Here is a 25,264-nt window from a genome sequence, read left to right as displayed (position 1 = left end):
TTTATTATATATATACCAACTGGACCCTAATAAGACTACATACAGTTACATCATCCTAAGCAGCCCCAACTGCATAAAGGACTAGCCACACTTTTTTGCCTTTACAGCTCCCTACATATGGTGGTCTCTGACACTTTCTAATATGCTCACCTTAAACTCTAAAGGTAGGAGCATCCGTGTGTAGTCTAGTCTATCCCATTTATTAAAAGATCAACTCTTTACATATCCCCAAAATAGTAGGTAAATTCATTACCTTATTAAATAGCTCCTAAGTATAACCAAAAAACAAACCAACAAACAAGCAAAGGATTCTGTCTTTTTTTTTCCCATTACAATATTCCTAGCACTTAGATCGTTGCCTAATACACATTACGCACTAAAAAAAAAAAAAAAATGTATTCCAAATACTTTACAAACAGTATTATCACTTAATCCACACAATCTCATGATTCAGTGAGTTTTTCCATTTACAAATGGGAAAAATTAAAGCAAGTTCTTCCAGGTTAGTAATATAAATAAACCACCAAAATTAAAGAAAACCGGTATAGAGGTAACAGACACAGCAGGACCCTACAAACATAAACATGCCTCCTGTCACGGAATCAAGAAGGTAATGAAAAGCTGCATAAGGTATGCTGTTTCTACTCTGGCTTTTGGCAGACAAGAAGTTTCTGCTGAGGTTTTTCATCTTTGGCAATCAGGAACTGATAGCATGGGTGTTTATTTATTGTACAATTTTAGCACCTAATTTTAAAATTTCATACCTATAAAGTTTTTATCAATTGTAATTCATTTAAAATGTGTTTTTCTGTATAGTCTCTTCTTGCTAGTCTGTAACACCTTAAATGCTATAGAGCTATCACCAGAAGTGGAACTGACATGAACACCCCATCATTGCAGCCCTTCCAATTAAAGGAGTGTTAAAAGGGGAAAGAAGTCTGTGCTAAAAAAATGCAGATGGCTTACAGCAACATGCGAATACTAAATGGATGCAAGAGGTTTCTGTGGCAATATTTTTTTCAGCGGGAAGCATCCCCGTTAAGTGTCTATCACGGATCAGAAGGACTCTGATGATGATGACAGTCAAGCCAAGAGCAAGGTGGCCCAAGGCACCATTTCCTGGCTTCTCCTAGCCAAGGTGGCGAGGATGATTGAGGATTTCTAAAGGGAAATGAAACCCAAAGGGAGGGAAGGTCCAAAATTCAGACCAGAACCTATTTCAAACGGAAGCCCCCAATCCTAACACCAGAATGGCAACCCCTAGGATGGCAGAAAATCCAAGGACACTCTTAGGCTTGAAAGGATTGGCAGTCATCCAATTTTCCAGCAGAAACTGGTGGGAAAGGGTAGAAGTAGAGCTGATAGATGCTTTAACTCTTACTAACCTAGCTCTTCCTGTAAAAGAGATTACAATAGGCAAATTAAACTGATACCCAAAGGTTTTACATATAAGAGGAATTAACAGTACTATTAATAAACTTAAGAAAAGATTTTCTTCACTGAAACTCCCTGGGGGGGAAAAAATAAGGAAGGTACCACTATTATCCTCTTTTTATAGATGAAACTGAGGTTCAAGATTTAGTAACTCATCCAAGAGGACTCAGTAAGTAGTAAACCTAGATAGTTTAGCTCCAAAAAAGGATATTTTGCTATTAACACATACTGAAAATTATTTTGATCAGTAAATGTTACCACCTAAAGACCACTATGTAAACAATTTTTCTGAAGTCAAAAACAGACACCAGGACTTCCCTGGTGGCACAGTGGTTAAGAATCTGCCTGCCAATGCACGGGGCACGGGTTCGAGCCCTGGCCCGGGAAGATCCCACATGCCACGGGAGTAACTAGGCCCGTGCGCCACAGTTACTGAGCCTGCGCTCCTGGTCCGGGAAGATCCCACACGCCACGGAGGAACTAGGCCCGTGCGCCACAGCTACTGAGCCTGCACTCTAGAGCCTGTGAGCCACAACTACTGAGCCCACGTGCCACAACTACTGAAGCCCACACACCTAGAGCCTGGGATCCACAACGAGAAGCCACCGCAATGAGAAGCCCGTGCACCGCAATGAAGAGTAGCCCCCGCTCACCGCAACTAGAGAAAGCCCGTGCACCCAACGCAGCCAATCAATCAATCAATCAACCAATAAATAAAATTTAAAACAAAAAACAGACACCAAAGATAAAGACACTGAAGATAAGCACCCTAATGCCCTAATGTGACCACAAGTGCCTTGAGGACAGGAACTGCTTTGTTCTTCTCTGGTCCTCCACAAACATGACTAAATGCCTATACACAAGCTAATTGTTCAATTTAAAACTCATGACTTCTAACAGTTTTTAATTTGCATTCATTAGTGAAATGACATCCATCAGGGTATATACCAAAACACTTCATATTATTTGGCTAAACAGTACAACAAACCTAGATTTAATCTTAATCTACTTGATGGGAAATTTAAAATAAACTGATTCGAATTATTTTTTTTAGAGGTAGTTTTTTTTTAATAAATTTATTTTATTTATTTTATTTTTGGCTGCGCTGGGTCTTCATTGCTGCGCGCGGGCATTCTCTAGTTGCGGCGAGCGGGGGCTACTCTTCGTTGCGGTGCGCTGGCTCTAGGTGTGTGGGCTTCAGTAGTTGTGGCATGTGGGCTCTAGGCGCGCGGGCTTCAGTATTTGTGGCGCATGGGCCTAGATGCTCCGCGGCATGTGGGATCTTCCCAGACCAGGGATTGAACTTGTGTCCCCTGCATTGGCAGGCAGATTCTTAACCACTGTGCCACCAGGGAAGCCCTGATTCTAATTATTTTTTTAAAGAACTATAAAAACTTTATCCTAGCCAAACAAGAAATAAACACACGACTCAAAACATAGTCCCTAAGTGATTTAAATAACCAGTGCCCTTTTAAAGTAGATAATAACATAGTTATACAAAAGGAAACTGTATTTCTTAAAAATACTAAAAGATATATAGTACTGAGTAAATGACAAAGTGGGATTCACTTCAAAATAACAAGTCAGTGGAGACATACATAACACAAAATTGGCCAACAGTTCATGATACATTGTAAACTTTGGTATATGTTTAAAATTTTACATCATAAAAGGTTTAAATTAAAAGGATATATGAGATTTGAATTCTAAAGATGAGTTATAATAGTAAAAGATATCAAACAACTGATAAGAACTCAAATCTCTTTTGGAAAGTAAGTGGAATATATGAAAAAGATTAAGAAAAATACATGCCAGACCAAATAGTTTTAAATAAACAAATGACACTTACCTTCAATAGAGACCAAACACAATCAATATGTCCATAAAAAACGCTTCTATGCAAAGCTGTCCATCCTGACTCCTTGTCTTTCACCAATGGATCCACTCCTTTCTCAATAAGCCAATCTAACACTCCTTTCTTTCCACAGGAGGAAACAAGGTGGAGGGCATTTCTGCCAAAGGCATCCTTGATAGTTGCAGCATTGTAACAATGACTGGAGAGAAAGGCCTTAATCTGGTTTTCACTCCCCTTTGTTACCACAGAAAGGACATCCAAAGCATGCTTCAGGGATCGACATTTTGATGTGCAGTCAGGGATGGAAGAATTCATCCTAATTGTTTTAATGCAGCTTACTTCTTCTGAACAGTCAGATGATTTTAAAAAATGAAAAAGCCAGGACACAAAGGTGCTATTCAGAAAGATTTATAGAGAATAAATGGCCTGTTTAGGATTATAATTTAAATCCTCATGGCAACAGTATAAAACTATATAGATCTGTACAATGTATTTTGGCACTTAAATCCAAAAATTATAAATAGCCCTATCAAGTTTATATCAAACACAAGTTCTTTATTTAAAAAAAAGCTTTCCACAGTTTATAAATTATTCCTGGAGTCAAGCACCATGGGGAGGAGGAGGGGAGCTCCCCCTCCACACTGTCCACTCCTTTCAAATATCCATGATTGCAAGTGGGACCTAGAAGAGAAGGAGAAAGACAGAGTAAAAACTACACAATCTATCTCTTGCTCAAGTATTTTACAGTACAATTACCTCCATATTTAAGTGCCCCTAATTCCTATTTCAAAAACAAACAAGCAAACAAATGAGCCTACCAACTTCTCACGGATAGGACAGTCACTCCTCCTTCCTGTGATATTTTCTCCCTATGGAATGTGTGGCAAGGTTAGAGCTTCACTGACAAAAGCTCGACCTCCTCTCCCAGTTCTGATAAGGGAGGTTAGTTCTGCTCGGCCACAGCCTGACTGAAAGGTGGCTCCATCCACCTCCACCCAAGTAAGTTGAGGAAGAAAGGGAAGTGGATCCACTTGGCAGCAACCCTCGGCCTGTCTGCCCGGATTCTACAAATGTTACCATACAGGTAACTGGAAGGGTCAAAGGACTCTCACATCCGTGGTATGTCTAAGTTATTTGACTTCACTCATACTTTATTTCAGAATCCAGACATTACAAGTAGACATGTTCATGTGGAGTGATTAAGTTAATGCATTTAATCAGGACCCCCAAAATGGAGGCCACCCCAGTGGCCTCACCCACAGCACAAATCTAAACCTTTCAGTCTGCACCCACAGGACACACCTGTCAAGGAAACCTAACAACAATTAATCTTCCAACTCCGCTTTAGCAAGTTCACCTCACTCTAGAAAACAGGACCTGCACGCCTTATTAGGAAATCCCCAACCTCCTAGCCAAGCGCACCCTGCTTCAGAGTTGCCTCTTCTAACATTCTGTAAGTCTCTCTTGCCCAAAATCCCTTGGAAGATTGCTTCACCGCCAGTGAGCACTGACTCCCCCCCCACCCCCACCCCCCCCCCCGCAATCCAGGCGTTGTTTTCCCTTGAACAAAGGACATCCAAGTCGTTACTAAATTGTTTTAATTTTGTCATTTGACAGGAGAGAGAGAGGGAGGAGTGGGGGAAGGGAGGAAAGGAGAGAGAGATTACTTTGTTCCTGTGTTTGAAGTGCTTTTCAAGCCCTGGAATTGTAGTCGCCTGTCCATTTCAAAGGTAACTTTTAAAAGAAATGCACTTCAAAGCCACCTTGATATTGTTTTTCAGATGGCCGCAGTTTTGCATTATCTGCTCTGTTATTGTTGCTAATATCAATAAATTTAACTAACCATGTTAAAAACAAACAAACTTTCCACCGATAGAAAAAATTTTCACATACTGAGATATGGGGAAGTCATTCTGGCTTATACATGATTTGGCTTGAACTTTATGCTAACTAAAACAGCCTGTCTTATGGCCTGTCAAACACACATTGTACATCTGCTTTAACCATTAAAGAAGAGTGTAGCTCATCATCCAGTAACACAAAAGGCTAAGTTGCAACCCACTGCAGACGCCCACTGACAGTACATCCTGAGGGAAATTCAGGATGGGAAAAGCAGGATGAAGCATTCTATGCTTTGGATCTACCGGCTCCTAGGTAGGTAAGAAGACCAGATTCTTGCACCTTCCCATACACAGGAAAACACTAAAATCATTAACATGAGATATCTGTTCTTTGTGATTAGCAGTAATCTTTTACCAAGATGTATGCTTGACTACATGTATTCAAACACTACAAGTATTTAAAACATACATAAAAAATTTTAAAGACAAAAAAGGAGAAAATTTTTCCTTAATATATCACCTCTACAAATCATTAAGAGACCAACAGAATAAAAGTCAAAGAATATGACATTTCTCAAAAAAAAAGGGGTGGTGGTGGATTTAAATGGATTTTTAAAAAGAGACTCACATCATTCAAAAGAAATGTAAATTAAAACTATAATGAGACACCATTTTTATCTATCAGAATGACAAAGATCAAAAAGGTTGATATTACTATGTATTGACAAGGTTGTGAAGAAATAGAAACTCTACTCCATTGCTGGTGAGTATAAATCAGTACAGTGTTAATGGACAGCAATTCAGTAATATTTACTAAAATGTAAAATGCACATTCCTTCTGACTCAGTTTTACTCCTAAGAATCTATCCTGTAAAACTATATCCATGTGTGAAGTGGCATAAGTACAAGAACATTCATTGCATCACTGCATGGAAAAAACCTAAATAGTTAAAAGATAGTTGTGGCAGGTCCATTCAACAGAAGATTATTCATGTATCAAAAAGAATAAAGTAGCTATATATTTTCTAACATGAAATAATCTGCAAGATATATTGTGAAATGTCTCTTAAAACTAGATGTATCTGTAATGCCACGTATGAGAAAATGTACATATAAATATATGTTTATGCTTGAATATGCATGAAAGATGTTTAGAAGAATACACAAGAAAACGGTTAACAGTGGTTGCTCTAGGGAAGACCACCAATGGTTGGAGACAGATATGGAAGGCAGACTTATTTTTTTACTACTACTAACCTCTTCTGAATGCTTTACCATGTATATGTATACCTATTTTAAAATAAACATCTTAAAAATATAAATAAATGCTAATATATTGATTAGGGAGGCCACAGCAAAGTCTAGAAAACTCAACCATCATACATGAGCCTCTAGCTTTCTTCCAATATGCTAACGTGTCTGCTATGCCCATTCAGATCTGGAGAAATGAAATATCATTGTCAACTACCTGAAAAGCTACTAGCCTTCAGTTTCTTCACTTCCTGTTAGAAAACTAACCACCAATATAAAATATTAGAAATTTTATATCTAGAGTGGACTACTTTACTCTAAGCATTTCTCCATCATCTTTTTATTTATAATCTCCTAATTATCTTCGTCTTTCAATATTTTTGTGCTCTGGATTTTAAATTAGTAGTCAACCCATCTATAATGCCTAGATTTTAAAGCTTTTATAGTAGAAATTCTACATAAATTCTCTTCTCCAAGGTATCAAATTAAGTTCCACAAAATACTTCTCTTCATTTTAATTTATTAAAAAAACACAGTTGGTCCTCCATATCTGCACGTTCCACAACCATGAACTGAACCAAGCTTCAACTGAAAATATTTTAAAATTCCAGAAAGTTCCAAAAAGAAAAGCTTGAATTTGCCTCATGCTGGCCAACTATTTACACAGCATTTTCAACTATAGCTGACCCTTGAACAACACAATGACCCTCTTACAGCTGGCTTTCCCTATACTAGGTTCCTGGTATTCGCGGTTCTACGTGGGCAACTTCAACCAAAGGCAGATCCTGTAGTACTGCAGTACACATTTACTGATGAAAATCCGAGTATAAGTGGACCCATGCTGTTCAAGGTTCAACCATATTTACATAGCACTGACACTGTATTTAGATAGTCTAAGTAATCTAGAGATGATTTAAAGTATACTGGAGGATATATGTAGGTTATATACAAATACTATGCCATTTTATATAAGGGACTTGAGTATCTGTAGATTTTGGTATCCATTGGGGTCCTAGAGCCAATGCCCTGGTGATACCAAGAGACTACTGTATTTATCTGAATGACAGAGGAAAAACGGTTATAAAACTATTTAGAGCGACACAAGTGAGTTTACATATATGTATAGGAAAAATTTCTGTGCACCAGCCATAAACATTCCAAATCTGTATTTTCCACTCCCATTTCAAACCACACTAAGTCAGAAATCCTAAACCTAACTAGTTCTTAACTATTCTGATTTCCCCATCTGGAAATGATAGCACAGACGCAGATAACTCCTAGCCCTTTCTAGCTCCAGTTCTGTTTCTACTAGACTATATATAAATAAGCAAAGTGTTTGGTAGTTAGTTGACATGAAGAAAAAAGTACCAAAGCCTCAAGTAGTTTAAAATGTTTAAACTGGAAAACATGACAGATGGCAAAATAGTCACGTGTAGTTAATTTCATCCCTTTGAGGCTCTAAACTTTTGCCATCTTTGTGTTTTCAGTGTCTTCCTAATACCTGAAGGGAACTACTTATGCGAATAACTCGAACCCTACAGGATATAATTAAGATACAAGAGAAAAGAATTCCCCAATTTGTTACTATACATAATTTAAACACTTAAAAGGGAAAAAAGAATATTAAATATAAACAAAAGTGATACTATACTATAATATATAATGAGAGAGGCACAGAGTACTATGAACATAAATTAGGAAGGGACTAAGTGACTAAGAGCTAACATTTCTTAGAATCCTACATACTTGGATTCAAATATAGCAATGCCAGCTGTTACCAATTACATAACTCTACAAATTACATAATGTCTCCAAGGCTTCATTTCTTCTTCTGAAAATGGAGACAATGCCACCAACCTCAAAGGGTTACCGTAATGATAAATAAAGCTGCTTATCATGGTACCTGCTACCAAATGTACAGTCAACAAATAGCAGTTCTGGGGCTTCCCTGGTGGCGCAGTGGTTGAGAGTCCGCCTGCCGATGCAGGGGACACGGGTTTGTGCCCCGGTCCAGGAAGATCCCACATGCCGCGGAGCAGCTGGGCCCATGGGCCATGGCCACTGAGACTGTGTGTCCAGAGCCTATGCTCCGCAACGGGAAAGGCCACAACAGTGAGAGGCCCGCGTACCGCAAAAAAAAAAAAAACAAAAAAACAAAAAAACAAAAAAACAAATAGCAGCTTTTATTACTATCATTTCTTCAGTAACAAAAAGATAAGAAATTTTTATTCCGAAGTTCATGTTTGGGCTTCAATGTCTCTGCTACTAGTTTCCAAGCATTCTTCTCCTATGAAACCACACATACTAAGGTTACCAATGACCTCCAAACTGCCAAATACTTTTGGTAATGTTACTTGACTTCTCTGCTTTCGAGTCATGACCATGACATTCTCGTAAGGAATCTAGAAAGGAGTACTGAAAGCATAGGGAACCACTGAAGCATTTATGCATGGGATCTCTCTCCTACCACTTCTTCCAAGGGCATTTTCCCTTCCCCTGACCTTCAAATATTAGGCTTCTCTCAATGTTCCACCTTCAGTCTTCTTTTCCTCTCTAATTCATACGCACCCTGCGTAATTTCAATCTCTTCATGTTAACTTTAACCTGTGCTCATAATCCTCAAATCTGTCTCCTGCCCTCACATCTTTCCTAAATTCCTGGCCCAATTCCTAGCGTTAATCTTATTCATGCTTTCAACAAATGCTTATTGAAGGCAAAGAAAGCAAATACTTATTAAGCATGGGATATTTTACATGATGTGATATTTTACATCAAAGAGGTTAAGTAAGCCACCCAAATCACATTATCAGTAAAAGAGGAGTTAGAATTCAAACACAGATCTATCTCACAGTAAAGTCCAAGCTATTTCTACAACACTATGCTGCCTCTTCAGTGCATCTGCAGGTCACAAGGTACTGCGAAAACAAAAATACGTAGGACTTAAATATTCTAGATATTCTAGTACAGACTCATGGACAATATTTAAGTGAAAATATAGCTCATTTAACAACTGTATTGACTGAACGAGATTTATTATCTATTACGCAGTCTCCACCATCAGTGGGGCACAGTTTGGTAGAGGAGAATGATTTTTATTTAAGCAAGTACTAAAAATATATCATGATTAAAACCTATGATAAAGATATAACAAGTGACTCATAGGAATGGGGAGTCAACAAGAGGGATAAAGGGAAGATTCCTCAAAGGAGATGAGATGAGTATGTGTTTGCCTGATAAATTCAGGGCCAGTGGGCATTTGAGGCAGAAGTAACAGTAAATATAAAAGCACTAAAATCACCTTGGTCCATTCTGAAAATTCTAAGTAATTCAGAAGACAGAAATGCATATGGCCTAATATATACACAGGGATGAACTAGGTTATAGACAGCCTTATGTGCCTTTCTTCAGGGATAATGAAAGTGAGCAATTCAGAAACATATTTAGGGCCTTGAGTTGACAAGATGTGGTCAACTCCTAGGCTTCTGGCTTGACTACAGGTAGAGCAGCCAAGAAGAAGAGTAAAGGGTAAATACTTCGTAAATTAGAAAAATAAAACAAACCGAAAACAAAAGGAACAAATAGAAATTAAAGGAGAAAATTTTTGCTTTATATGTGATGAATACAAAGTGTTGATGAGAAATTGAGGTGGAAGAGTGTAGCTAGCTACACAGGTGACTGTTAACCTTGCAGGCTGGTCCACCACAAAGGTGCCAGCCAGTAGAGGTTGAGTCCTCAACAATGGCTCACAATCCTATTTAACCTTGGTGAAGAGTTCAGTTATCTTCCGAAAACACAAATCTGATCATGCTATTCGCTCACATATCCAAGACCAAAATGGACCAATATCTATATTTCATGTGTTAATAGCCTTGTGATCTCAGGAAGAGGATGCCAGTTAGACTTGGCAACCACGTAGCACACACAGTTCAGACTGTGAATTCAAAACACTGAGCTAGTAACCACTAACTAAATGACCCTGGGCACATAACAGCTGCCTAAGCTTCAATTCTCTCACCTGTAAAAAGGGAATAAAAACTATTTATCTCCTGAGTTGTTCTGAAAAATAAATGAGACAATTCATGCACATGTAAGCACCCAAGAAATGTTACGAAGGAAAGGAACATAGTGATATAATATATTGATCAAAAAAACAGAATAACTATATCAAAGCCCTTTCTGCTTGGAATGTTTTTACCCAAACCTTTACAGGGCTGCCAACTTATCCATGGCTTACAAACATTACATCTACCATCTTTTGAACTTTCACATGGACAAGCGTAGTGCTGTACATAAATGAACTAATTTAATCCTCTTTCCACCCTGTATTGCCCTGTATGTATTAACTAGGAATTGGGTTCCTATTATCTAAAACCTTGGTCAAGTAGCTTAATCTTCCTAATCCTCAATTTCTTCATCTGCAAAGTGATGACAACATGCCTTGTAAAAGTGTGGACCTTGACTACACATAAAGCTCCTTAAGGCAGAGAAGAGAATGCCATACTTACTCACATTTGTCACTAAATATAATATGTATTCAACAAGTAGGCTTAAATTTTTAAAGAGCTCTCTAAAATCAAAATACCTTCCTTAAAAACTTGTATCTATATGAACTGTCACAAAGCTACAAATTATAGCGACTCATAATTGATGAATTAAAAAAATTTTTAATTCCTTCTGTAAGCCCTGAAAAGAGTTCACATAATTTTAAAACATCAAGACTTACTACTTTAGGAAATTAATAATTTAGCTTTATCAATACTGTATTTTATTTTATTCTGTTTTCTCAATTATTCTCTGGGTACAAAGGATAGAAACTTCAATATTTTATTAGTGCAAAACCCAGCTTCACAATTGAACAATTCCCCAAATTCTAGGGGGCAAGCACATCTCTGGAGGTGGCAAAGAATTACTGCCCTATTAATGATAATAAAGGGACTTCCCTGGCAGTCCAGTGGTTAAGACTTCCCTGGCAGTCCAGTGGTTAAGACTCTGCACTTCCACGGCAGGGGGTGCGGGTTCGATCCCTGGTAAGGGAACTAAGATACCGCATGCCACATGGCACGGCCAAAAGACGATAAAAAAAAAAGAAAGAAAGAAAATAATAAACTAACTTTGACATCATTTATAATAATTAACCAAGTAACACTGAGCTCCTTATGCAATATGGTCTATTGAACTTTATGGTTCCGAAGCATAATGTAGAATTTAGCATACTGAAAGCCCTGGACAAAAGTTGTGTTTTTTTAACATCTTTATTGGACTATAATTGCGTTACAATGTTGTGTTAGTTTCTGCTGTATAACAAAGTGAATCAGCTATATGCACACGTATGTGCATACGTATATCCCCATATGCCCTCCCTCTTGCATCTCCCTCCCACCCTCCTTATCCCATCCCTCTAGGTGGTCGCAAAGTACTGTGCTATGTGACTGCTTCCCACTAGCTATCTATTTTACATTTGGTAGTGTATATATGTCCATGTCACTCTCTCACTTCGTCCCAGCTTACCTTTCCCCCTCCCCGTGTCCTCAAGTCCATTCTCTACGTCTGCCTGGACACAAGTTTTTTAAAAATTTTTAAATGGAAAACCATTCTTTAAATTCCTTGAAGTAAACCACTTTGACTAAATATCTGTACTTTCAGCAAATATCTATACTCTAATTCTTTTTAGAAAACATCTCTTTCTGCCCTTATCTACCCTATATCAGTTTCTAAAACCTATAAAAAAATTCAAGGAATTTAAAATAAAAAGGGCAGTGAAAAGATCAAGGAGCTATGGAAGGACGTGAATTCGCACAACATGGGCATAGAAACACTACCACTCATAAAAGTCACATTCTTTTAGTACTTCTGATAAATCTCGACTTTCAAACGCCCTACTTCCAGGCATGAGAAAAAAAAAAAAAAAAAAGATGCTACATCAATCTCTGCTTCCTGAAAAATATCCTGTCCGGCTAACACCTTTTAAGTTTTACTACCTACGTTGGAAATCCAGAGTCACGGATACCCTGGGTTACTTGTTTCGCTGATGAACTAAAACTTTTTAGAAATCGGCAACATGATACAAGAACAAAAGGCCTCTATCCTGTGTCCCCCCATCCCCCCAAGAAAGAACGGGTCCCTTTTCACATAACAGGTAGATTCACACTGAACTTCATCGTTAGCCTCCCCAGACTGAACTAAAACTTCTGTGACGCCACGAATGGGGTAAGAGGCGTGGGCGCCTCGAGGAATGGCTTCAAATTCAAGGCTCCAGGGGAAGTGACACGAAACAACTATCAGAAACTGGCAGCGCAACGTCGCTTGAGGGCTTGGCAGGCTGGACCGCAAGGTAGCGCGCCGCCCGCACAGACCATTCATTAGCTCCGGGCGGCAGCGGGGAGGCGGCTGCCGGAACCCGGGCCCCGCGGCCGGCCCCGCGCCGCCTCTCGCTGAGCCCGGCAGCCTCGGCGCCGCTGAGTCCTCTCCCCGCGGCCCACCCGGGACACCGGGGCCCGCGGTCACCGCACCCTCCGGAAGGATAACACTGTCCCGTCGCCCCACGACTCAAGGGACGCCGTTGCCTCTGCCCGTTCCGCACGGTCGGGCCGCGCCGAGCCCTCCCTCACCAGTCGCTAGATGAAAATGCTCCGGTGGTCTCCGCGGGGTGGGCACATGGTCGCGCAGGGACTCATCCTCAGTGAAGGCAGCAGAAGAAAACGAAGGGCGCCAGTGGAGGCCGGTCCCCAGGCCCGGGTCAGCTCCAGAAGCGGCTGCAGCAACAGCCGCCGCGTCTACAGACGTCTAGAGAAGGGGCAGGGAGGAAGGGCCGGCACAGGCGGGACCCAGGAATAAGGCGGGCGCTGATTGGCTGCGGCTCGTGTATGCCTGTGGAGGATTGGCTGGTGTCTGCCCAAAAGGCCTCGCGTGGCAGCGCCTAAATTATGGTCTTTCCTTGGCACCCTAAAGGAACTTGACTCCCCCGGCCTTGGGGCAGCCAGCAGTAGCCGGGGGCAGGGAAAGGCCGCGGCCGAGGACTCTAGGCCAACGGGGCGGGGGTGGGGTGGGGTGGGGGGGGTGGTGGAAATGTCCCTCCACCACGGGGTCAGCAGTCGCCCAAGGAGAAACCTCCCTCTCCCCGCAACTAGAGACTTGGAATCCTGGATAAACCCGGGTGGAGAGACTGAGTTCTGGGGACCTGGACGGATGCCTTGGTCACCACGCAGCAGAAACCACAGGCGTAGGCATCTTGCACCTAAGAGAGTTTCCTCCCGTCGCCCTACCAGTGGGGTCAAAGGAAAGCCCAGGGCGTCGTCTCAAAGAGACTCAGCCTCGCCTCTCCCCGGCCGCTCCCACCCCCGGTTTTTCCGGGGTCATTCCCTGGGTCAGAAGGCGTCACTGCCTTCTTAGATCACTGTGCGGGGCCAGCCGCCGACCCGGGCCAAGCCACTCACCAGGTCACGCTACTCAGTGCCTGATGCCAGGCTCGTACTACGCTTTTTACCCCTTAACTCTGCCTCCAAGGACCGTTTTAAAAATGGTCGAGTGAAAAAAATTAGGGAGGACAGCAAGTAGCCAATAATCGATACTAGGATAGCGAAAAGGAAACATCCTGCCTGGTAATGCCTGAAACAGTAGGCTCCCAGTAAATGTTTGTTCAGGGAGGGTTACTGTAACTCAGAACAAACAACACTAGGAGTCAGGAGGTGTCTGTGCAGCTCTGCCACGTGGTCGATTATGCAAGTCACTTAGTCTCCACCTATAGAACGATGGAGTTGGCAATAAGATGTCGTCTTAAGGGCTGCCCATTCAGCTTCACACTTTCTGGAGCCTGCCTTGCGGAAGCCCAAAGCCACACAGCTCGTTAGTGAAGGGGAAAGGAGAATAGCTCTGCTGCTGCCCCTCCCAGTACAGTGTTCTGTCTCTTTGGCCCTTATTCTAAGTGCCCTACTTCCTTCTTTGACGTGTAACAAAAACTATTTTGTAATGTTAAAATTGAGTGATTTTGAAAATAAGCTGTGTACGATGACTTTTATATTCGTGCACAAAGAAGCTAGCAATGGCAAAGTCAATAATGTAAATGAATGCATTGACCTAAGGTCAAATCTTTTTATCAGTGTCTGGACAAGTTAATTTGCTTTTTTGAAGCCTCAGTTTCCTCATTTGTAAAACAGGAGCAATAATGCATTTTATGGTTGTGAAAATGTAATTATATAGAGATATATCACACTTAGAGTGCCTAGCACATAGTAACACTTCCTAAATGGTAGATGTTACTTTTTATAAATAAGTATTTCCTTAGCAGCAGAATTATTCCAATTCCATTCCAATTATTCCATTCATTTTAACAATAGCCAGTGTCAGGCACTTGTGGTAAGCCATAGGGATCCAATAGTGAACAAAACACTTATACACCCAGATAATCCCCCACATAATAATTTTCGGGACTTCCCTGGTGGCGCAGTGGTTAAGAATCCGCCTGCCAATGCAGGGAACAAGGGTTCGAGCCCTAGTCTGGGAGGATCCCGCATGCCGCGGAGCAACTAAGTCCAGGCGCCACAACTACTAAAGCCCACGCGCCTAGAGACCGCGAGCCATAACTACTGAGCCCGCGTACCACAACTACTGAAGCCCGCGCACCTAGAGCCCGTGCTCCGCAAGAGAAGCCACCGCAATGAAAAGCCCCCGCACCACAACGAAGAGTAGCCCCTGCTTGCCGCAACTAGAGAAAGCCTGCATGCAGCAACGAAGACCCAACGCAGCCAAAGATAAATAAAAATAAATAAATCTATAAAAAAGAAAAGAATTTGCAACTTTTACAAGAACTGCAAATAATACTATGATAAATTTAATCTAACTTCCCAAAGAAGTTGAACTAAGACTGGAAGAATGAGTAGGAGATAACCAGATGAAGTGGGAAAGGAAGAACGTTGTAAGCCAAGGGATGTGGAATTGCTCCCCATTTTCCTGGAAAATCAGGTGCCTTCAAAGACACTGGTAATTTGCAGGACAGAATATTGAAATGATTAGGAAATAGTACAAATGAAGTACAATTCAATTTCATTTGACGTATTGTAGATGTGTTTGGTGAAGGAAGAGATCAAAATTAGCCATTTATTTTTTTTATTTTTATTTTTTTTTGTGGTACGCGGGCCTCTCACTGTTGTAGCCTCTCCCGTTGCGGAGCACAGGCTCCGGACGCGCAGGCTCAGTGGCCATGGCTCACGGGCCCAGCCGCTCCGCAGCATGTGGGATCCTCCCGGACCGGGGCACAAACCCGTGTCCCCCTGCATCGGCAGGCAGACTCTCAACCACTGCACCACCAGGGAAGCCCCCAAATTAGCCATTTAAAAAATAATTCTGTTTGTGTTTACACATAGAAGAAAGAAGAGATAGAAATATACCAATAACAATGATTATCTCTGTGTGGTGGGTTATGGGTGATTTTTAATTTCTATAATTTTGAATTTGTCATTTTTATTTGCACTTTTCTTACTTGATTAATTAAAAAAAATCAAAGTTAAGAAAAAATAACTGACTGGAGTTTCTAAAGTAGGCTTAAAGCAAGAAATAAATCTAAGGACGGTTTTAGAAGACTGCAGTGATTTAGAGAAGAAGTAGGGGAATAGGCCAGGCATCAGGAATGGAGTTTGAGATAAGGCCAAGATAGAGCACTGCAGAAGTGTTTAAGCCACACCATTTCCAATACACTCCCCAAATGCCATTTTTTCCAAATAAATTAATCGTTCTGTCCTTCATAATGAAAATGTATTGTGCTACCACTGAAGTTGTTTAGAGATAAGGAATGCCAGTGCTGTGCCTGCTTCAGCTGGTGACAGAAGAAAGAATATCAGAACTTGTATGTTTGCAATGGCCCAAAGCCCAGACCTGTTCAGGTTCTGCAGGAATGGTTACCAATACAGGAAGATCAGCAGTGCAGCTGGCCTACAGATGACTAGAACCTTATTGTTTGGCCTAATTATCTTTTACTTCAAACTGTCTTCCATGTGAGAACACTTGGCTGGAAGCAGCTTTCTGACACACACCTCAGTGTGACCATTAGGGAAGATAGCACTGAGCCCTCTGCCTCAAGCGCAAAATTCCCAGGTGCCCCGATGTACCCTGATATTGGCTCAGATTAGGTGAGGACTCAAGGGTATCATGATTGACAACCCTCATTAGAGTCCTGTGGTTGAAGCACAGTGACAAGTAGTTTCCCAAAAGAAGACAGGGTACACAGCAGATGAAAAGTAGACAGCTAAAGGGTGTTTCCATGCTATTAGCTCCAGGGGCTATGGTCCCAGCTGCGTTCTTCCTATGTAATGATTATCCTTCCAATTCTCACTTAGAGGAGGCCACCTCCTCACAAATCTGTGATGCCTTCCCGGATGCCCTTTCCCAACAGTTATCCCGTCTTCTCTACTAGTTCTATAGCTTATTCATATTACTGTGTCTCACTGTGTTGTTTTTAGATTTATTCATTTCACATGTGGGTGCAGTAAAAGCAAAGGTTCTGAAGGCAAACTGCCTGAGTATAAAAGTTTACTCCCGTTCTTACTAGCTGTGAGACCTAAGGCACGTTATATAACCCATCTAGGCCTCCCCTCTAACATGGGATTAACGGTACTTCCTTCACAAAGGCCTTGTGAAGTTTAATGATTTGATATATGTAGAGCTCTTAGTGCAGCTGTTAGCACCTAATAAAAGTTTACATCCCTGAACTCTTCTGGATGAATATATTTGCATGAGAGAGTTTTGAGGGGTGGGATTGGGAGACCCAAGGAATGACCCACAAGATGGCAGTGTTTGAATATAACTTTAGAACTATATAAGCTTGAAAGCAGAATCCACCAATAAATCTAAAAATTCTAGGCAAATACTGGAGAAATTCAAGACAAGTTCAAAGTCTACATGAGACAAGCAAAAATTGTGAGAAATCAAACCAATAAATCTGGCAAGCTTAGCACTCTTTTTATAATCAGAACAAACTCCATCTCCCCTTTACTATGAGAATTCGTAGGGCTCTTTTCCCAGCCCATCTTACTTAGAATTGATCGTGTTCCTTCTTTATCTAACTACATGATTAAATCAGGTCGTTGTCACCACTGCTTCCTTAAGAAGAAGAAGAGGGAGTTTGATTTAAAGATTTAAGGAGAAAAGCAAGTTTGATTTAAAATGGCAGACTGGACACATACTACAACAACATACTACAGGCCACATACTACATACCACAAATCCCTAGACCTGGCGGGAAAGACATCTTTACAAATGAATGTGTGTGTGTGTGTGTGTGTGTGTGTGTGTGTGTGTGTGTGTGTGTGTGTGTGTGTGTGTGTGTGTGTGTGTGTGTTATGCGGGCATCTCACTGCTGTGGCCTCTCCTGTCACGGAGCACAGGCTCCAGACGCGCAGGCCCAGCGGCCATGGCTCATGGGCCCAGCCGCTCTGCGGCACATGGAATCCCCCAGGACCGGGACACGAACCCATGTCCCCTGCATCAGCAGGCGGACTCTCAACCACTGCGCCACCAGGGAAGCCCTACAACTGAATTTTAAAATTCATAAATAAGAGCACTGGAAAACAAAAGTTTAGCTATTGATGGTCCAGAACTTAGGAAGATTCCCTGAAAGATGGATAGGAGGCTGGATTGGACAGTAGAAAGTAGTAACCCATAAGATACCATAAGCGCACAACCTGCCAAGACTGAATCAGGAAGAAATAGAAAGTATGAACAGACCAATCACAAGCACTGAAATTGAAACTGTGATTAAAAATCTTCCAACAAACAAAAGCCCAGGACCAGATGGCTTCACAGGCGAATTCTATCAAACATTTAGAGAAGAGCTAACACCTATCCTTCTCAAACTCTTCCAAAATATAGCAGAGGGAGGAACACTCCCAAATTCCTTCTACGAGGCCACCATCACCTTGATACCAAAAGCAGACAAGGATGTCACAAAGAAAGAAAACTACAGGCCAATATCACTGACGAACATAGATGCAAAAATCCTCAACAAAATACTAGCAAACAGAATCCAGCAGCACATTAAAAGGATCATACACCATAATCAAGTGGGGTTTATTCCAGTAATGCAAGGATTCTTTAATATATGCAAATCAATCAATGTGATAAACCATATTAACAAACTGAAGGAGAAAAAACATATGATCATCTCAATAGATACAGAGAAAGCTTTTGACAAAATTCAACACCCATTTATGATAAAAACCCTCCAGAAAGTAGGCATAGAGGGAACTTTCCTCAACATAATAAAGGCCATATATGACAAGCCCACAGCCAACATCATCCTCAATGGTGAAAAACTGAAAGCATTTCCACTAAGATCAGGAACAAGACAAGGTTGCCCACTCTCACCACTCTTATTCAACATAGTTTTGGAAGTTTTAGCCACAGCAATCAGAGCAGAAAAGGAAATAAAAGGAATCCAAATCGGAAAAGAAGAAGTAAAGCTGTCACTGTTTGCAGATAACATGATACTATACATAGAGAATCCTAAAGATGCTACCAGAAAACTACTAGAGCTAATCAATGAATTTGGTAAAGTAGCAGGATACAAAATTAATGCACAGAAATCTCTGGCATTCCTATATACTAATGATGAAAAATCTGAAAGTGAAATCAAGAAAACACTCCCATTTACCATTGCAACAAAAAGAATAAAATATCTAGGAATAAACCTACCTAAGGAGACAAAAGACCTGTATGCAGAAAATTATAAGACACTGATGAAAGAAATTAAAGATGATACAAATAGATGGAGAGATATACCATGTTTTTGGATTGGAAGAATCAACATTGTGAAAATGACTCTACTCCCCAAAGCAATCTACAGATTCAACGCAATCCCTATCAAACTACCAATGGCATTTTTCACAGAACTAGAACAAAAAATTTCACAATTTGTATGGAAACACAAAAGACCCCGAATAGCCAAAGCAAGCTTGAGAACGAAAAACGGAGCTGGAGGAATCAGGCTCCCTGACTTCAGACTATACTACAAAGCTACAGTAATCAAGACAATATGGTACTGGCACAAAAACAGAAATATAGATCAATGGAACAGTATAGAAAGCCCAGAGATAAATCCACACACATATGGACACCTTATCTTTGATAAAGGTGGCAGGAATGTACAGTGGAGAAAGCACAGCCTCTTCAATAAGTGGTGCTGGGAAAACTGGAGAGGTACATGTAAAAGTATGAGATTAGATCACTCCCTAACACCATACACAAAAATAAGCTCAAAATGGATTAAAAACCTAAATGTAAGGACAGAAACTATCAAACTTTTAGAGGAAAACATAGGCAGAACACTCTATGACATAAATCACAGCAAGATCCTTTCTGACCCACCTCCTAGAGAAATGGAAATAAAAACAAAAATAAACAAATGGGACCTAATGAAACCTCAAAGCTTTTGCACAGCAAAGGAAACCATAAACAAGACCAAAAGACAACCCTCAGAATGGTAGAGAGTATTTGCAAATGAAGCAACTGACAAAGGATTAATCTCCAAAATTTACAAGCAGCTCATGCAGCTCAATAACAAAAAAACAAACAACCCAATCCAAAAATGGGCAGAAGACCTAAATAGACATTTCTCCAAAGAAGATATACAGACTGCCAACAAACACATGAAAGAATGCTCAACATCATTAATCATTAGAGAAATGCAAATCAAATCTACAATGAGATATCATCTCACACCAGTCCGAATGGCCGTCATCAAAATATCTAGAAGCAATAAATGCTGGAGAGGGTGTGGAGAAAAGGGAACACTCTTGCACTGTGGTGGGAATGTGAATTGGTTCAGCCACTATGGAGAACAGTATGGAGGTTCCTTAAAAAACTACAAATAGAACTACCATATGACCCAGCGATCCCACTACTGGGCATATACCCTGAGAAAACCAAAATTCAAAAAGAGTCATGTACCAAAATGTTCATTGCAGCTCTATTTACAATAGCCCGGAGATGGAAACAACCTAGTGCCCATCATCGGATGAATGGATAAAGAAGATGTGGCACATATATACAATGGAATATTACTCAGCCATAAAAAGAAACGAAATTGAGCTATTTGTAATGAGGTGGATAGACCTAGAGTCTGTCATACAGAGTGAAGTAAGTCAGAAAGAAAAAGACAAATACCGTATGCTAACACATATATATGGATTTTAAGGGAAAAAAATTTCATGAAGAACCTAGGGGTAAGACAAGAATAAAGACACAGACCTACTGGAGAACGGACTTGAGGATATGGGGAGGGGGAAGGGTGAGCTGTGACAGGGCCAGAGAGAGTCATGGACATATATACACTAACAAACATAAGGTAGATAGGTAGTGGGAAGCAGCCGCATGGCACAGGGAGATCGGCTTGGTGCTTTGTGACCGCCTGGAGGGGTGGGATAGGGAGGGTGGGAGGGAGGGAGACACAAGAGGGAAGAGATATGGGAACATATGTATATGTATAACTGATTCACTTTGTTATAAAGCAGAAACTAACACACCATTGTAAAGCAATTATACCCCAATAAAGATGTTAAAAAAAAAAAGATACCATAAGCATATCTTATGGATGGCTATTATAATAGCAGAAAAATAGACTTTGAGACAAAAAGTATTACCAGAGCTAAAGAGGGATATTTAATAATGATCAGAGGATCAATTTCTCTGGAAGAAATATGTGTGTGTACCTAACCACGAATGTGGATGTGCCTGATAACAGAACTTCAAAATATATGAAGCAAAAAGTGACAGAACTAAAAGAATAGCTCCATAATTATAATCTCAGCGATAAAGACAACAATTGAACAAAAAAATCAGGAGATCCATAGATAATTTGAACAAGATTGTCAACCTCTGTAATGGTTGTGACCGCTACGATGGTTAACTTTATGTGTCAGCTTGACTGGGCCATGAGGTGCCAAGATATTTGGTCAAGTATTATTGTAGCTGTGTCTGTGAAGGTGTTTCTGGATTAGAATAACATCTGAAGTGGTAAACTGAGTAAAGCCGGTTGCCCTCCCTAATGTGGGTGGGCCTCGTCCAAACCTTTCAAGGCCTGAATAGAAGAAAAAGGGTGAAGAAAGATGGAGCTCCTGCTTCCTGGCTGCCTTAGAGCCGGGATATCCATTTTTCCCTTCCTTCGGATTTGAACTGAAACATCAGCTCTTCCTGTATCTCTGGCCTTCAGACTGGGACTGGAACTACACCATTGGCTCTCCTCGGTCTCCAGCTTGCCTGCCAATTGCAGATGTTGTGACTTGTCAGCCTCAATGATCACTTGACCCAATTCCATATACATAATCTGTTCTGTTGGTTCTGTTTCTCTAGAGAACACTGACTAATACAGCTTCCTTGATGTTTAGCTGTTCTCACATTCAATGACTGCAGAATACATATTCTTTTCAAGTGAACATGGTCCATTCAGCAAAATAGACCATATACTAGATCTTAAAAGAAGCCTTAATAGAGTTAAAACACTTGGAATCTAAAGAAAGTTGAATAGTATTTCATACTGAATAAAAAAAAATTACAACATAACATTTGTATGATGCAGCTAAAGTAGTGCGCACATACAGAAATTTATAGCTTTCAATATTATGTTAGTAAAGAAGAGCGATCAAAAATCAGTCACCTAAGGTTCCACATTAAGAAGCTAGAAAAAGAAAAGTGAATTCAAAGTGTGCAGAAGGAAGAAAATAACGATAAGAGCAGAATTCAATTAAATCGAAGAGAAAAAAAATAGAGAAAATTAGCAAAACTGGAAGTTGTTCTTTGAAAAGATCAACAAAATTGATAAGCTCCTTGTCCGTTGTTAAGAAGAAATAAAAATTGAGAACTGTCAAGAATTTCAAGGGTTTGAGATCGTACCCTACTTGGAAAGCTAACCAGGTTAGCCTGCCACAGTTTCATGGCTGCTGGCGGACTAAATGAGATTCCTGGGCCAGAGATAGGACTTTATTGCTCATGGCACAGCAAGCAGAATGAGCTTTATGTTTGCATCACTTCCTTTAGGCCCCCAAATCCCTCAGGAATAATATAGATGTTGCCCAAGTAGACGTTGCAAATGTAGTGAGTTGGCATCCCAGCTAAGGAATTCCAAGCTTAGGGAAACTTAATATTTTAAAATATACTGCAAGCAAACCTGCCTGTTTTTTGCCCCTGAAGTAGAAATTATCTTTATTGTACTGGACAGTAAATAAATCCGTCCTCTAGTCTGGAGGAAGCCACTATCACTATTTACCAAGGCTATTTGCTATACCAACAATATCCTTGAGAAGGTAAGTGCTCTCCTCACAAGACGTGCAGAAACATGAAGACATGTAAGCAGATAGGGTTGGGGGTGGGGGGGTTCCCTGGAGAAAGAGAACCGGGCATGGCTTTCTTGACACAGAGAAGCCATTCTGGACCTAAGCCATTTTGTGATCTAAGCCTGCACAATGCTTATCCCTAAGAGATCTCAGTAATTGAGATTTTAAGGGAACAAAAGAATGCAGGAACAAACAACTGTTATCAGGCAAGACAAGTGAAAATAACAAAGATAATAAATCAGCTGTAAAGACTCCCAGTTCTGTTACAGTGATAAAGGTTAGCCTGAGGCACATTCTTGAGCTCTTTTGCAGAATTCAAACTCCCCCCACCCCCACCCCCACGCTCAACCACCAGGTCAACTGGAACTAAAGGAATGAAGAGGTTGATGTTGACATTTTCTGATCCTTGTGACTTCAATCAACTAAAGCTTGGACTCTGTTAATATTTGCCCCAATTCTATGTTGAATTCTCCTCTGCTCAAGCCCCTTCATGAATATGAATACACTGCCCCACCCCCTTCATTGAACATGCATGTACCCTTAGCAATTTTGCTGTTTAGGGAGACAGTGCTTTGGGAAAGATCCCTGGTATTCTCCTTACTTGCTGCAAGCAATAAATCCTTCTTTCTCCCATTCTTTGGCTTGGTTGTGTCTTTTGACTCAATAGCCACCAAGAGGCAAACCTAGTTTTCAGGTACCAGAAACCCATGGGTAATAGTCTCTCAATAAGAATCCCAATTACCAGTTCAGGAATGAAAGGGTAGTCGTCACTACAGATCCTACAGATGTTAGAAGGAAAAATAAGAGACATCAGAAACAACATTACGTTAAAAAATCAGAAGAGTGGTTTGCCTTTGAGGAGTTGGGGATAGGGTATGAGAAAACTTTCTGAGGTGGTAGAAACACTTTGTATCTTGACAGGGGTGTGGGTTACAAAGGTGCACGCATTGTCAAAACTCAACAAATATACACTTAAAATTTGTGAATTTCATTGTTTAAATTTTACTTCAAAAGAAAAAAAACACAGTAAACAATATGAACTTTAGCAATGATTTTTATGCTGAAACATTGAGGTGTAAATTGACACCTGCAATTTCCTATGTAATGCATCAAGAAATACAATTTGTATAAAAAGATGAATAGATGGTAGATATGTGATAAAACAAGTATATTAAAAATGTTTACTGTATAATCTTGGTGGATATATAGTTGTTCACAATGAAATTCTTCCAAATTTGTGGTATGTTTAAAATTTTCAAAATAAAAAGTTGGAGGAAAACAGACTTAAAAATTATATAAATCAATTACAATGTATGGACTTTATTTGGATCATAATTTGGACACATAAGCTGTTAAAAAGAATGATGAGACACTAGGGGAAATGTGAATGCTGGCTGGTTACTTGTTAATTGTTTTCATGCCTGTGTAGGAGATGTCAGTTCCCAGGTCCCATGGTCACACACCATGCTACCCAGAATTCAGCTGTCAGCATCTGCATCTCTTTGCTGAGGGCTTTCTCTGCCTGCTGGAACCTTTGCCTGCCCTTGGGTGTCTGCAAATGCTGAGGAGTTAATGCTTGCCAGAGCAGCTTTCTGCCAATGTCTAACTTACAACCTTCCCTTTGTCTCACTTCCCCCTCTTCCCTCTTGGGTCCCCCTCTCAAATAGACTATTTGCATTCAAGTCTTTGTTTTGTTATTAGTTTCTGGAGGCACCCAAAGTATGACATTGGGATAATGGCATTTTAGTTATATTTTTTTTAATTCTTCATTTTTGGAGATATATATTGAAATATTCACAGATAAAATTATATTTTGGGGATCTGTTTCAAAATCAAGTGTTTGTAGGGAGAGCAGGTGGAGTTATGGATGAAAGAAATGGCAGAATCATGATACTGCTGAAGCTCAGTGATGGACGTGGGTGTTCATTATACACTTCTGTCTACCTTGTATATGTTAGAAATTGTACTAAATGACCAGTAGGGGCTAATGATGATAAAGGGAGGTCTGTTAAGAACCTTGGGCACAAACTCTGGCCTGGGCTCTATCAAGCAGACCCACCTGAGAAAGACATTGGTTTAAAAGTTGATCAGAGAACCTGCACATGAATATTCAGAGCAAATTTATTTGTAATACTTCCAAACTAGAAACAACCAGAATGCCTTTCAGTGGGTGAACACTTAAACAAGCTATGGGATATCTGTACCTTGGAACACTACTTGACAATGAAAAGTAACTAACTTTTCATTGTCAACTAACACAATAGTTACATCTGAAGATCTGAATAGTTAGATCTGAAGAGTTAGGATCTGAAGGGTAACATGCTAAGTGAAAAAAAGCCAATCTTAAAAGATCATTTATGACCGCATTTACATGACATTCTTGAAATGATAAAAGCATAGAGACAGAGACAGATGAATGGTTGCAGGGGTTAAGGACAATACACAGTAGGTACAGTAGCACAAACGAGATTTTTACAGTGATGGGCCAGTTTTGTATCTTGTTTTTGGTAGTGGGAATCTACATATCTGCGTAGATTTGTACACTCAAACTCACTCACACACATACA

The 25,264-nt window shown here is 40.4% G+C and overlaps 1 protein-coding gene across 4 annotated transcripts in view; it reads right to left on the bottom strand.

The window, feature by feature from the left end:
* Nucleotides 1-13,164, bottom strand: part of IBTK (inhibitor of Bruton tyrosine kinase) — a 92,187-nt gene extending 79,023 nt beyond the window's left edge. For all 4 annotated transcript variants that reach the window (XM_060030298.1, XM_060030300.1, XM_060030299.1 and 1 more), the window contains exons 1-2: nt 12,990-13,164; nt 3,284-3,970 (exon numbers count right to left, since the gene is read on the bottom strand). In XM_060030298.1, the coding sequence (XP_059886281.1) occupies nt 3,284-3,604 (321 nt within the window). In that variant the 5' untranslated portion in view covers nt 3,605-3,970; nt 12,990-13,164. The remainder of the gene's footprint in view (nt 1-3,283; nt 3,971-12,989) is intronic.
* Nucleotides 13,165-25,264: the final 12,100 nt, after the last annotated feature.

The sequence above is a fragment of the Delphinus delphis genome, chromosome 14 (assembly GCF_949987515.2).
Source record: "Delphinus delphis chromosome 14, mDelDel1.2, whole genome shotgun sequence".
NCBI classification, from domain to species: domain Eukaryota; kingdom Metazoa; phylum Chordata; class Mammalia; order Artiodactyla; family Delphinidae; genus Delphinus; species Delphinus delphis.
This window is presented reverse-complemented; position numbering and strand designations above follow the sequence as displayed.